The 14,959-nt window shown below is 41.9% G+C and overlaps 1 protein-coding gene across 1 annotated transcript in view; it reads left to right on the top strand.

Annotated features, from left to right (window-relative positions):
* The window catches only part of TAFA1 (TAFA chemokine like family member 1), a 214,656-nt gene that overhangs the window by 169,902 nt on the left and 29,795 nt on the right, over window positions 1–14,959 (top strand). The window contains exon 3 of the mRNA XM_027895138.1: window positions 4,132–4,272. Within this exon, the coding sequence (XP_027750939.1) occupies window positions 4,132–4,272 (141 nt within the window). The remainder of the gene's footprint in view (window positions 1–4,131; window positions 4,273–14,959) is intronic.

The raw sequence follows: 14,959 nt of genomic DNA, 5'->3' as shown, positions 1-14,959 counted from the left end.
GGAGGCAAGTTATAATTTTGAAGTGCAAAATATGCTTTTATTATTACCCCTCAGCTAGAGATATAAAAAACAGAGATGACTAGAAGATGGCTTTTTGGCTTCTGCCAGGCATGTACTCAGACCTTAGAGGTGATTAGATATTTTAAATCACAGCCTCCCACAGCAGGCTCATACTTACGATAAAATATTTTACTCTGCAGTGTGTAAACTCAAGGTGGCCTTATAACAGAGACAAAAAAGAACACAACTTCAGGAGTTTAGTGTCCTCCAATTAGAATTAAACCATTAGCAGGGGTAGCAAATGGTTGTCCCTGTTTTACAATAAGAACGATGTGTTATTTCCACAATTTTGTGTTTTAAGCCTATGCAGAACCAAGATTTCTGGAAGGCCTGGAAATACGAGCAGAGTTGCAATGACGCAGATAGCTGCCATCTGCAACATTCCAGAATACTTCCTGGCAGCCAGTTCTGTCCCTCTTGCTTTGGTAGGTGTCACATTTTCTTCGTGCAAAGTTGAGGGCATCCTGTGCACTGAGTGCTCAGAAAGGATCAGCTGTTCTTACTATCAAGTCCTGATAATGTTTGGTGTGAAGAGGATATAAGTCACGTAAGGACATTTTTGTTCATCTCTGAAGCTTCTTGAAGGAAGATCAAAGCTCTTCCTGATCTGCAAGTTCCTATTCCATTTCTAAGCTTTTTCTGATTTTCTTAGGGCAGAAGGGAATTATTAAAAAAAAAAAAAGGAAAAAGATATTTTTCTTGTCAGGTGGATAAGCAGCCACTTCATGAAATGTAACTGTCAACAAAACATTTAGAAGACACTTTCTTAGAGGATTTTAGGCCCTTTCCTCTCCTTTTAAGTTCAAAAGCAAATCCCCTATTGACTTGAAGGAGTTGGATGAGGCTGTTACTGTGGAATCAAAACCAGAAGCTACCATAGCTCAATAGACCATAAACTTAAAAAAAAAAAAAAAAAAAAGAAGACATCTCTGGGTTTTGTGACAAGGATTCAGACATTTGCAGCATTCACAGCCTATCAGGTCAATAATTCACTTTTTTTTTTTCAGGACTCCCAGCACTGTAATTTCTCACCAGGTCTTTCCATAATCCAGATGAACCACTGAGAAAAAAAAAACCAAACCAAACACTGGCTCAGGAGCTGAAGTCCTCAGATGTTGGTATTAGAGCATTTCTTGGAGCTCTCCTTCCCCTCCCCCCAGAGAAGAAGTAGGAAATAAAAAATTTAAATCACAGAATAAAGAGGTACTTTGCTTGTACCTCTGAACACCTTGAATGTTTTTCAGTGGAAACTGAAGACTGATTCATGTTCCTCTCCCCACTCTAATCTGTTTCCTCATTTATACACCTGAAATGGAGCTTTAAGTTGAACGTCCTACCCCCAGTATATTTGTGGTATACACATTCCTGTGAATAATGTAGTCAAGGGTGTGCTTTTTCAGTAAGGTTTTTTCCTAGTCTCACTCTGTCCATTTGTATCTGTCTGGGTACCTCTATTCCCATTTTGTATGTGGCTTTTTGGAAGTCTGACACGTGTATGCATCACTGGTAAAACATAAACCAGCAAAACACATTGTATGCAATGCTACCCAGCAGTCATTCATAGGCCAAACATGCCCTAATGGAAAAATCTGATCCCACAAATAAATTTTCCAGGAAAAACGGGGTGTGTAACGTGCAGAACTTTCTCCATGTGAGATGGATTTTTTTCTTCTGTGTCAGCTCTGGGAAGGGTCTTTCTATTATCATGATTATTATAATTTGTGCACAGTTATAATCCGTGCAGATAAAACTTCCAATTAATGTGCTTAACTGTCTAGCAGTTAAAAAAAAAAGGGGGGGGGGGTTCATTGCTTTTATAGTTTCATTATGTTTTGCCCCTCCTAAACAGCTATACACTTTGAGCTAAATTCTTTATTGCTTCAGCAACTTCAGCTTCCACATAACAATTAAAGGTGTTATAAAGCTCCTCCACCACATCCCATTATTTTGAATAGATAACCAAATAAGCAAGACTAGCTCATGTGGTTATTAGCACTCATACAGCAAATTAATAGAGAAAATTAAGCATTTAGGTTATTCACAGATATTTACCACACAGTCTGTGTAGCCTAAAATTAGAAATGCTTATTACTGCATACATTATCTTTATTGTTGGGGTTGCAATCAATAAAATCACAAATCTTTCTCCTCCTAGGGCATGACCATAAGATGGATTAAACCAATGAGGATCCTTTCATTGCTTTCAATATGATTTGGATGGGGGAACAGGGAGTTTATGTGAAGGATTACTTCATAGCAAATGCAAACATTTGGGGCTGGGTTGATTATCACAATTCCTCTCACTCCTAAGAGACACTTCAAAGGCCGTTTGTCAGATGATGGCTCTCTGAATTGTTGGGATCTCTCTTCTCTGACACCTATTGCCTTTCAAAAAGCTTGTGTCAGCAGGCCAAATGCACTTGATAACTACTAAATGCAGCAGCATGTCTGTCCAGATGACTTAAATATTTACTACACAGTCTCATGCTTGCAGAACCCCAGTGCTGAACCCCATGGCCACAGAACCCAAGCTCTTTAGCTTGGATGTTCCCACACTTCCGTCCACTGACTCACCTTGGAATGTCAGGGGGTTTAAAATTTAATATTATGAAGCATTTCCACACTTTGTGGGTGTTCACTGGTAGCTGTTGTACCTCTTCATGCTCCAGGTACACCTTATGACACATCACCACGTGACCTTAACACTCAGGGAAGAGATTTGTCCCTGCCCGCCTACCCCAGTGCTTCACCACAGAAATGTCACATTTGCAGAATCCCCAGGTAACAGGACTCTCTGCTGAGCTGGGAGATGCCACTGGACTCCCAAACCTCTACCAAAACCCCTTTCTTCACAGCCAGACCTGGATCAGCATCTCCACACTGCTAATCCTCCCACCTGGCTGCAGGGTTCTGGGGTGTTCAAAGGCTCTCAATATTGGTTCAAAAAGAGTGAAAGCCAAAGACATGAATAATGTGGTGTAGCAAAAGAACTGTACAGTTAGCAATTCACAATGGCGTGAAGAAATAATGCTCTTCTGGAAAAGCCTCTTACACATCCCGCTCTTCAGTGGGCTGTGCATGAGGTTTTGTACTAAGTTTAAAATAATCCTGCCAAATTTATGCTGCAGTTTCATAAAGGAGCCAAATATCTGTGGGGAACAGACTGACACTATTAAACACTCAGTGATTATGAGCTAAATACAATCTTAACTGAGGAATGGAGAAATTACTTGGGCAGTGCATTAGCCCACTGTGGTGTTTGTCTCCTTGCACTGCAGAGCTGAGGTGAAGGGGAATGGCACACCTGACACATCATTTCCGTGCTCAGCATATGCCACAAACACCAACTATTCACAGACCCAAAGCCATTGTCTATCTGTCTATCACACCTCTGTGTTCTCCATCTAATAAAACTGTTGCAAATGCTCGTAAAGAACAATTAGGGAGAAGACAAATTAAGCCTGGTGATCTTGCACACAATGGGAATGTTTCCTGCCTTAAAACTGCCAATTTAGTGAGTGGAGTAGCAAAGGGAAGTGCTGTTGGACCACACTGTGATTTGGAGAGACTCATTGTCATTCCCTAAGGGCTGAGTACGAGCACAGAATCAAATATTTGGAGAAAAATCTTATTTCTAGATGAATTCCCTTAGTCCCTGTCCTTGTATGAGAGAACATTTATGGAAGAGGCCTCCCTAGTTACAAGCACAAAATCAGTCAACAGTTGTTGCACATTTTCTGTAGTATTTCACCTACATTTCTTCAGGCCCAGAACTCGACACAGTCATTTTTAGGCCAAAAATTATGTGGGTGTCAGAGAAGCTTCTAATATAAGACAGGCAAGGGACATTTATCTACATTTTCTATTGAAAACGAGGCAAAGCAGCACCTGGCTTATTTGGAAGCACAGTAATGGGAGAAATCACATCCTAATCCCACCTGTGTAGGAGCCAGGCAGAGTCACAGGCAGGAGCATGCCTGGGTGCTTTGATTAGCCACTGCTGCTCTTCCTAATCAGTGTCAATATTCTCTTTTTTCTTCTTCTCTTCCTTTTTTTTTTTTTTTTTGCCAGAAGGAGGAACGTGTGAAGTTATAGCAGCACACAGATGCTGTAATAAGAATCGAATTGAGGAAAGATCACAAACAGTAAAATGCTCCTGTCTACCTGGGAAAGTGGCTGGGACTACAAGAAACAGACCTTCCTGTGTTGATGGCAAGTACCTCCTCCTGTATATATATTTCTCTGTGTACTATCCAGTAGATAGCTGCCAGTCTATCCTTTATGCATAGGAATTTTGTTGTGTTCTTTAATTAACAAAATGGAAAACTCTATAAGGATAAGTATATATTTGGACCACCTTCCATGCCTGCACCATTTTTGTGCATGGTTCTGTGCAGGTGGGTCATGGGAAGATTTAACAAAAAACTGGGAGTTTAGTACCCAGTTATAGGTATTTTGATAAGCACAAGAGATTCTGGGGCATTATGAAGCCCTTAATAAATAACTGGACAAAAATTATCCCTGGTGGCCCCATCGGGGCCACATTATGTTTGCTTCATAAATATTTCAAAGGACAACTGCCATTCATTTTGATTTCATTTGGAAAGCCAGTGGCAAAATAAGATAAAGAAATGAATCTTGTGTTCTTGCCCTGGAACAAACATTTAAAAAAAGCTGGAAAAAATCTTTGTCTTTTGAAATCAATGGTGCTGTTGCTTGTCACGGGGATTTTTTGTTTTGCTGAAGGAAAAGCACCATGTTATTTGTGTCTGGGTTTCTTATCAGGTGTCTGGGTTTCACGTCAGGGTATTTTCCTCTCTGGGGTTCCTCTGCCATGGCTGCAAGGTGGGGAGGGAAACAGGGCTTGGAAGGGCTTAGCAAAATACAAATCACATAAGAAGATGGGGAGTAAGTGGTACTAATCCCATTAGTTCCCCTTCCCGAAGAAGCTTCTCAGTGTTGCAGAATCCCTCTGTGCAGCAGCTTTGTGGAGTATCTTGTAAAAACCCCTTGCTGTTCTTTATGGTAAATGTCCTGTGCTATTATTTGAACCAACCCACAGCCCAGAGGTGCTTCCAAGAGCCACGGGTTGCTTTGGCTGCAGCTGAGGTTGGCTCTGCACTGAGCTCTCCTCACCCTTTCCTTGGCTGGACTCCTGGGGGGTGGTGTATCTGCACGTTTTGGAAGCACCCAACTTTCCCTCATTTGGCATTCAGCTTCCCTCCAAGTGAGCGAGAGGGGAGAGCTGTGCAAACAAACACTGGGAAAAATGTTTTCCTCTGGGTACCTTCCCTCAATCACGGTCTGCAAAGGCACGAGAAGGGAGCAGGGGCTGGCCCTGTTGTAGCCCATCCTTAGACAGGAGAATTGGTGGATGCTGTGGAATGGAGGGTTGTGCAGGCAAAGCTCAGTCTTGCACATTTGACATCAAAAAGATGAGAGTTGGGGGTACCTTGGAGCAATGAGAACCTCATGTTTTCTCAGCAAGTATTCATGGCATGTGCCTATCTGGTTTATGTATTAAAGACACAAAAGAAATGTTTTATTTCCAAAACACTTTCAAATTTTTAAGCTATGAAGCAGTATTTCATGGCTTGTTACACTAGGAATGTGATTCAGCTTCTGAACTCATGACTAAAACCCTGCTATGAATGCACCTGTGAATGATTACACTTTAATCCACGTTCTGTCATTCTGTTATTGCTTAATTACCCTGATAGAAAGAATCTTTTCTTTTTCAGCTAAGCACACTCCTAAAACTCTACGTGAAATCTGCAGCTGGTCTTAAGCAAAGATCAGCTGTACCAGCATTGAAGAATTTCATGTTCTTCAGCAGGTCATGAAAAACAGAGGCAGTGGACAGAGCAGAGAGACACCATTAATTCAGCTCTCATAACTCTGTTCAGAGAAGAGAAGCTCAAAGAATGCTTTGTTAAGAAAGAAGTCGGGTGCAGGTGTGGACTGAAGCCTAATTGCTCGTCAGGATTACGATAAAAAGAAATGTTATTGTCTAGAATTTTGAAAGGAATAAGGATAAAACAATGAGTAATATAAAAGTGTAAAGCAAGTCCCATTGAAGTCGCTGGTAAGACTCACTGTGACTTCAAAGCCAGAAAACGTGAACTACAAAGGAATGTCTTCCCCTTTCAAGTTTAGTTGTGGTAGTCAGCCCACAGCTGCTTTTGTAGAAGGCTGGTGAAGGGTTCAAAAGCCCAATATGCTGCTGGTAAAAATTAATCCAAGGGACATTTTCTTTGGCCTTTGTTTTATCCCAGGCTTTGCTTTGTGACCTCTGACATACTGACCTTGTTTAAGTCAAAACTTCGTCCTATTTGGTTGGTCTGCTCTTGCCAAGGCAAACTCCCAGAACTTCCCACGGGGCCCCACTGACGTCATTACTTTTACTCACACAAAGATTTGGGATTTTTTGTTTCTTCTGTACAAAAGGTCATCTGCAACTTTCTACCTTCCTTATCTACCATATTGTAAAGATTAAGACTATTTAATCTCACACTAGGTTTTACACTTTCTGAGATGTACTCAGCATATTTTCAAAACATTTAGATATTATTCAGGGATTTGCCCTCACACTGCCTCCTGAAAAGGCATTTTGCCTTTGTTTTTGCTTTCTTACAACCCAAGACACTTTGTTCAAATAAAGGGCTGCAGATTGCTCTAGGTTTGATGGTTTTACCAGATCTTGGCATCACACACGGTTTCATAACTTCTAAATAACTTTGTTGTGACGGTATCAAATGTAAAGGTTGTATCAAAACTGCCATATTTGGGTCAGGACTGTAACGTCCACCTCTCATTCTTCATTGACCTAATCTTCATGCAAAATTGATGTCACCTTTCTGAATAAGCTCAGATTTTCTTCTGTGGCATGAACAGAGCTGGCTGTGGGAGCCAGAGAACAACAGTGAGCAAGTGGCAGCAGGGAAGCGGTTAATACACTTATTTCTGGGGGTTTTATTGTTCTTTATGGCTTGTCTGCACTTGACTTGCAGTTTTCTTTGGTTGCTTCCATCAGCAAAACAGTCTTGTGGCCACCTCATTTACTTTTTTCTTTGTTCTGTTTGTTGTTTGGGGTTTTTTAAGCAGTTCATTTTAGTACTCTTTATAAAAGTTGTGGATGTTTGATTGGACATGGGAGTCTCCACCTTTCCTGTGCTCTAGGATAAAAGAGGAGGGGAACAGAGGCCAAGTGAGCTGACAGGGTTGCTGAATTAAGTATTAACAGAAGAGCTCTGACAATACTCTCTCAGTCTTAATACTTCATATCATTACTATAAAAATGTAATAGGGATACAAGATACTTATAATTTACTGTCACTTTTATACTGGAAATAATGTGCTTTTTACCATACCCTTTAAAGTGGTATTGAACCATTCTGTACAGTCAGTGGGTGGTTTTGTCTGTATGTTCTTTGAGGTTTTTGAATAATACATAATTTGTTCATCTATACTGAAGTTTACTATGTTACAATGATGCTCTCAGACACACTTTTGAAATGTTTCAGTTTTTCTGTTCCCTTCCCTTCAATCTTCTTCCAGTCTATTTTAAGCTCTTTCACAGGCAACCTCATATTTCTTGCATAATTATCTGTGAAATTTGTTGGACCACAGAGTGCGGAGTAAGAGAAAAGCACCTGCACTGGCTTTTGAAATCAGTCACAAAGGGACTTTCATGCAGGTTGTGCATGTTGCCAGTGCTTTTAGGAAATGAGGTGGTTTTAACACTCATCAAAACCAGTGAGGAAAAAGGAAGTCGCTACTGAAATGCTGTGCAGTATTTCTCCTTCTAAATTATTCCTTGTAAGATAGGTCTCTGCAGAGATCTGAAGTGATCTGGTTCCATGTTGTCTGCAACACAGGATTTGAAGCATTAGCTCTCGGGCAGCAGGACTAGTGTTTTACTTCTTCATGGTCTACTGTTGTCCTGTTTTATAGCAGTCATTCATCAGGGGAAAGGGAAATCATTCACTGACAGAGAGCAGTAAAATGAAATTAATCCAGTGTTTCCCTTTCTCACAGACTGGCTTTGGATCACCTGAAGTTTCAGATCATTCCACTGTGTATGAAATATTATCATGCAGGTACATACTTCAGATTTCTATTAGTTTGAGGATAGTCCATCACCAGCCACCACGTGGCCCTGTGAATTTAGATCAGACTTCATCAGGACTGCATTATCAAACCAGACACAAGTCCTAGTGACCACTGGGAGCACCATGACTTTTAATGCCTCTGTGGGCCACCTCGCACCTCTCCAGTCACGCTGCTGGATAGTTGCTACTGCTCATCCTTATTTTTCCATGTGCAATAGTGGGAGCAGAGAGAGGTCATCATTCACCAGCACATGTTCCTTTTGCTGGCATTTTCTCTCCTTTCTCTCATCCAGGACCTACAAATTAAAGTTTCATATCTGGTATGTCAGTCCTTAAGGCAGATGGTAAGAGCAGCCACACTGCTGACATGAGCTAATTGAGTTTAATTTTTAAATTATGGATAAGATACCTACTACAGAGTGAGCATACATTCAGGACAGAGGTGCAGCACAGCCCCTTGTGGGTCTCTGAGCTGGTCCTCAGCCCATGGATCCTCCCACAGCACTGGTGCTACCCCAGCTTGCACCATCCAAGAGATGGGCATGGGATATACAGCCACTTTCCAGCCCTCTCTGGACTGAGAGCAGGATTCCAGCCTTGTAGAGTCAAATGAAAGACTCCTATTGACTTTGGGTCAGGTCCTTAGTAAATGCTTTGTTAGAGAGAATCCTGTATCTATCAGCACTTACATCAAGTGAAAACAGTTCACAGTCACAAAGCCAATAGTTTTCTATTTATCTAATGTGTACTTCAGGTGGTATCACCAGAAAGCCTTTTTTTCCCCACTCTGTGAAAATACTTTCAATCAATTCTTATTTCTCGAAGAATGGGGAAAAAATGCTTTTTGAAATCCAAGGAGTCAGCTTCTCATCCCTCTAGCTGTGCTTCGGCCTAGATAAGAAGAGATCTCAGGGTCCCATATTATTAATGCACTGTCTATATGAATAACGAGCAGCCTTGGTGAATTATTCCACACTCCTGGGAAAATCTATAGCCCTGTCCTTCTGCAGCACCACTGGAACTGAGCGGTAGGCTCATATTTATTTTTATTTGGGGAATTCAGATGACTTCATTTGTAAGGAGGGAAAAAATGTATCTCTTCCCCACTGACACCCATTTAGTATAAATTCAAAAAAAAAGAAAAAATCACAGAATAACACATAACCTATTAAAAAAAAATGAGAGATAGAATACACAGTATTCCAGTACTGTGTACAGGAATATTTTAAGACTTTTCTTTTTGTCCAGAAATGTGTCTTCTTGAAACGCCCTTGCAGCCACCCTGAAATCACAGCCAGATCCTGAGAGGTGTTGACTTCGGGGGGAGCAAAAGCAAAACTGGCAGGGATGATGCAGACTAATTAGTTCATTTACCAAGGCACAGCAGCTCTCATTACTAGTTTTTCTTCTCATCTGCAGGACAGAGGCTGAAGGGAGCAGAGGGAAGGTAAGTGCCTGACCCTGCCCATGGTGGGTGAGTTTTTGTGTCAGAGCACAGTATCATCTCCTGAACCCAGACCGTCAGTGAGCAGCCTGGGGAGAGCAGAGAGGCCATGAGCAAGTATTTGTACAAGCAACCTGTGTGTGGGTATATGTACATATATCTGTGCTTACATATAAATATGTGGGTATTTCTGTGCACATGCTGCAGACCCATCCTGACACGGGGTACGTTACAGCACCCAGGGCTGTTCAGATACAGGATGTTCTCAGTGATTAAGGCACACAGGAGGAGGATGTCCAAGGATCAGATCTGCAGCCCAACTCAGCCAGTTTGCAGTGAGGGCTTCCCAGTCAGGCATTTCCCCATCTCCCAGCGAGGGCTGCACCGTTCATGCCGCATGCAAACCTCCACCAGGCATTAGGGAGAGAGAGAGACAGATGATCATGTCTTTCTGGTGTGAAGATGGTGCAGCTAATGAGATCCTCTGACTGTGGGTTTATGTGAGTACATCTTCATCTCAGCTATAATTTATCTCCCTACCTGTGTCTTGTATTTCTTTCTTCTCCAATTGACATTGTGGTTTTCTGCGCAGCAAAGCAACCACCCTTTTTAATATCGAGCCTATAGAACAGCTGACTAATCCACCCCTGATGAAGTGCAGAGAGCTCACTTAAATCCCAATTTCCGCAGGAAAAACAGTTTCTTTTTCTACTTAAGAGGGGAAAAAAGACATAAGTCATGGCACTATCTCCATCTACCTGAGGGGTGGTCATTTTTCCAGGCTCCAGCTGACAGATTTCAGTGCTGACACAGAGGGTGCAGAGCCCTCACAGCCAACCAAGGTGCACAAGCAGCATCCCTGTGGTGAAATTAGGGACTGGTACAGCCATGGAACAGTGTGAAGATGCACAGGAACATATAATTACTTCACCTACGTAGAGGGGAGAGCAACCTTTCTCTCAAATACTTGCAATGAGCCCACTAGAGGCTAAATGGAAAAACAGTAGGAGCTTTCTCCTCTGATAGGTAGCATTAAGTGTTGATCACAGGACTGAAAAGAGCCTGGTGAGGGGTTTGTGATGCAGGGAGGGCAGCCAGCCATGCCAGTGTGCCAGGCACCACAGGGAAAAAGAAGCAAAAGCTGGATGGGAAAAAAAAAAAAAAAACCCTTGGATAAAATTCCTTTGCAGGGACGAAGGCACAGGCAGGACCATACAGGTGAGAACCATGAGATCAGTAACATCAGGACTGGGAATACTGCCTGGAGAACATGGAGAACAACTAGGAGAAGGGGTTTCACAGCTTTGCATACAGAGGTTTACCTCGTTGAGACCAGAAGAGGGGCCTGAGCCCTCAGTGAACTACCTGTGAATCTGCAGGTGGCAGCTCTAGGGGCCAGAAAAGCTTCAGCCATGCTAAGGGAGGCTCCTCTCACAACACCCAGCATCCAACAGTGCTGAGGGAGAGATTTCCGCATGTCAGGAAGGTGCAGACTCTGGTCTGTATCTGCCCTGCAAGAGAAAGTGTTTTGCTACCATTTACTGCGTATGTGTGGAGTGGTGTCCCAGCTGACACAGGATGTGTGGTGTCTTAGGAGTAAAAGCTTTAAAGCTTTACGCCCTGCCTTTAAACAAGCACTGGGTCCACCTCTGCCTTGAGCAGAAGAGCCCAAGCACGACATCCAAAGTGCTCTCAGAAAGCTGTTTGACACCCAGGGGCAGATTTTCAGCTGGTGTAAACTGGCTCTCGAGATCCAGAGAGACCTGCTGGTTTGAGCCAAATGAGGACACGGTTTGTTGAGTTTAGGAAAATGAACAGAATGGTGACTGGCTATTAATCCTTGCTCACTGTCTTCAGGGGATATATGGGAGCAGCGTCCAGCTAATCAGTGGCCAAGGGGAGCTTTGGGAAACATTAGGGTCAGGTTAACATCTGTGCTGTGTCCCCTCACACCAAACCCTTGCAGTAATTCCAGTGACTATCTCTGCAGGGAAGGCCATATTGCTAAATGGCTAATTCTGCATGAGTTCCCATCATACCTCTATTCTGCATCAAATACTGTGTTTGTGGTGCACCAGGGCTGGGAAATGCCATGTGATTACTGGGATCTCTATAAACTGTAGAAAATATATGATCACAGTGTTGTATTAACCCTCAAGTCTTCTTTAATTTTCTGTTGAAGATACCTTCCCTCTGTAAACATGGAACTGGTTCACAAGGCTTGAATGTGACTTGTAGGATCAGGATTTGAACACGAAAGAAGTGGAGGATTAAGGAAAACTGAAAAATGCTCCTCCCCACTGCACTCTCTTTAAATTAAGAGACAAGGACCTGAAGTTACTGCACACTGAAATTTTGAAGAGACGGTGGCCAAATCCTTGAAGGAAGCAAACAGATCCTTAATCTTTTGACTGATGCAGAGAAATCAAACAGGAGTCACTCATTTAGCACTGAGATTGCCCATTGTGTTGAACCACTTGAATTAATCTGGCAACTGCCACTGGAGGTGGGCAAGTCAACAAGTGTTTAATTGATTTCAGGGAATCAATTGGCCATACAGTTGATCACAGACACATTTCCAGTTCCTCCTCTCAGAATACAACCTGTATACTCTGTAGGACCCAAACTCCTCAGCAGTTTGTCAGTCTATAGTCTGTTTTGGGTGATTTTTATGCATTAACATTGCAGAATTGTCTTAAGCTCAGGAATCAAGTAAGTACATCTCAAGCAAGGGATTTATTTCAAATCTTAGACTTTGTGCTGAGGAAGTGTGATACTCAGCACATGCATAACCTGCAGATTTTGGAATAGCTCTCTATATGTAGGTGTCAAAGAACGCATTATTCCTCTTGGGAGTTGTATGCATAGACTACTCAGTTTGCTACAATAACCATTCAAGGTTAAGCAAGATGGAGTATGGAAAATTCCAATAATATTTAAAAAGTGCTGCCTGTCCCTTTTGAGCCTATCATGCAAAAGAAAGCGGTGTGGAAAGGATCTGTGCTCCACAATTTAAGCATCCCGCCCTGTGTCATTAGTACATAAAAACTATTCTGCAGGCAGATGAATGGCTTTTAATATGTGGGTTTGTGTAATCATTTCGTTTTGATTACAGTTCCTAGGCAGAGAGCATACAGCAGAGTTTCCAAGATGCATGTGCATGGTCAGTACATTTTTTTTTTTATCTTCCAAATGTGCCCAGGACTCATGAACAGCAAGGTGAAACATCAGCACAAACCATCACTCAGGAATGAAATTGAGAAGCAAATGACACTGTCTTAACTGAGGACAAAGGCAAATCTCCCATTAACTCAAATGGGAGTAGAAAACATATCTCTGTATTGGTTTCCTTATTACAAAATGCCCTCTTCTTTTTCTCCAGACCCCTCCATGAAATACCATCAAATATGGTTGTATGTAATATAGTTATGCAAATAACAAATGAACTCTATTTCCTTTAGAAGTTTCCTTTCCTCCTTTTGAAAATTGCTAACTGGATGAATGTGGTTTAAAACAAGAGCACCTGCAATCCCTGTTAAATATAAAACCCCAAGTCCATTAGTGTAGTGAACACTTGGATCCCAATTAGTTATCCAAGGACACAGGTGAATTAACTTGTGGGACCAGGTGTGGAGAAAAGCTCTGGCTGCTCAGCAGAACAGGCAGCCCCTGCTGGGAGAGAAGAATTGTAGGGCAGCAGAGCAAAGGATGGAGTGTGAATCTGCTGTCAGATCGACACATGGGCATGAGGGATGGAGAAAGGCTGAGAAAACACTGGGGGATTTAATAGATATAAGCTCCTCAACATTAAATGTTGCTTGGAAATTAGAAGAACAGTAGTGCTGGCTCTCAACCACAAGAGGCTGGAAACAGCTTCACTGTAGGGACAGCTGGCTTTGAAGACTTCCAGTGTCTTTTGCTATACCCACAAAATGCAAAGTAATAAGCATTATTTGATCAAATAATACCTCAGCATACTGGTGAGCAATGGGTAGACCACGGACTGAAAGTCAAGACAAAGAACTGTAGAGCAGATTCATAACATTCATATATGTGTTAGAGACAAAAAAACCTCTTGCAGTCTTCAGTTACAGTTTGACTTCATTTCATACAGTATTTTTTTATTGCTTGGTTGACCAAAATTGGTTTCTTTTTTTCCATGCATTTATTTGCAATAACCTGATGATAAATCAGTTTTAGCAGTGGTACCAATTAATTCTGCATTGCAAATATTGACTTAGAATTTTTTAATCTATTCTATTTGTGGGAGAAAGCAGTCCTGGACTTCCCTGGATGAGCAATAATGAGGCAGTATTGCAGAATCCATTTTTATTACTCTTTTGATACAGCACTTGTAAGTTTTGTGTGATCATTGCAGGAAAAAAACAGCATTTGTAAACACAAATTAAGTAAATTATAGTTTTGCTACCTGGCTTGCATTCTACCAATCACCCCTGGTGCCCAGAAGTGAGGATTCTAGCAAAATTTATCCACTTGAGTTTGCAGATTTCCCAGCTGAGTTGCTCATTAACACACGGCAGGATGGAAACTGTGATCAGAAATGATCTGTGATTACAATGGACATGGTCTAAATGTGTTCTGTGTAGTTAGGTTTGATAACAAAATGAAATGGGGGAGGGTTTGAAATTCCTAAAATTCAAATGTAATTGCAAAGCACCCAGCTCTGTGTGTTATTGTTTACTGGCACTGAAAACCTTTTGAAACCTGACGCAATTTCCCATCAAAAAAGAATAAATTTACAAACCAGGTTAAAAGCTTAAGCTTCAAATGTAATACCCCTTATGCAAAGGTCTTCAGGGAAAAGACCAACAAGTGTGTGCTGAACTGTATCAGTCTATTTCTGAATCATCAGGAACACTCATTGCTAACTAGCTTTGGGTTAGGCCCTTTCCATCTGAACCACTTTCATTTCAGTCTCATTATTTATGGTAAGCATAGCCACACTCTTCATGCATTTTGCATATTCAATTTTCAAGCCAAAGCATAGGAGCTGCATTAGCTTCAGTGCTCCCAGCAGGTAATCAGCCTCCTGCAATATCAAACCTTATGTCACCACCAGTAATAGGCTGGAATAGTCAAAGCCTCAGAAGGACTGTGCCTGCCCAGTTCCTATTAAAATTAATGGGCACTGGGCAGCCATTCCCTCCAGGCAGCTTTGGAAATATCAGCCAAAATGTAGTTGTAAGTATTAACCTTTAGGAAGTTAGTGTTGGCGGCTTCCCCCTGCTCTGTTCTAGTTTCCAAAATCAGTAGCTCTGATGAGGCGTGAGCCCAGCTCTGCCTCGGTGGGACCAGCTCCTCGGGAGCAGCTGTGGGCGATTCC

Source organism: Empidonax traillii, unplaced genomic scaffold, assembly GCF_003031625.1.
Source record: "Empidonax traillii isolate 1590-97213 ecotype Southwest subspecies unplaced genomic scaffold, ASM303162v1 scaffold450:size721730, whole genome shotgun sequence".
Lineage (NCBI taxonomy): Eukaryota > Metazoa > Chordata > Aves > Passeriformes > Tyrannidae > Empidonax > Empidonax traillii.
The sequence above is the reverse complement of the archived record's forward strand: the minus strand, read 5'-3'. Positions and strand labels throughout refer to the sequence as shown.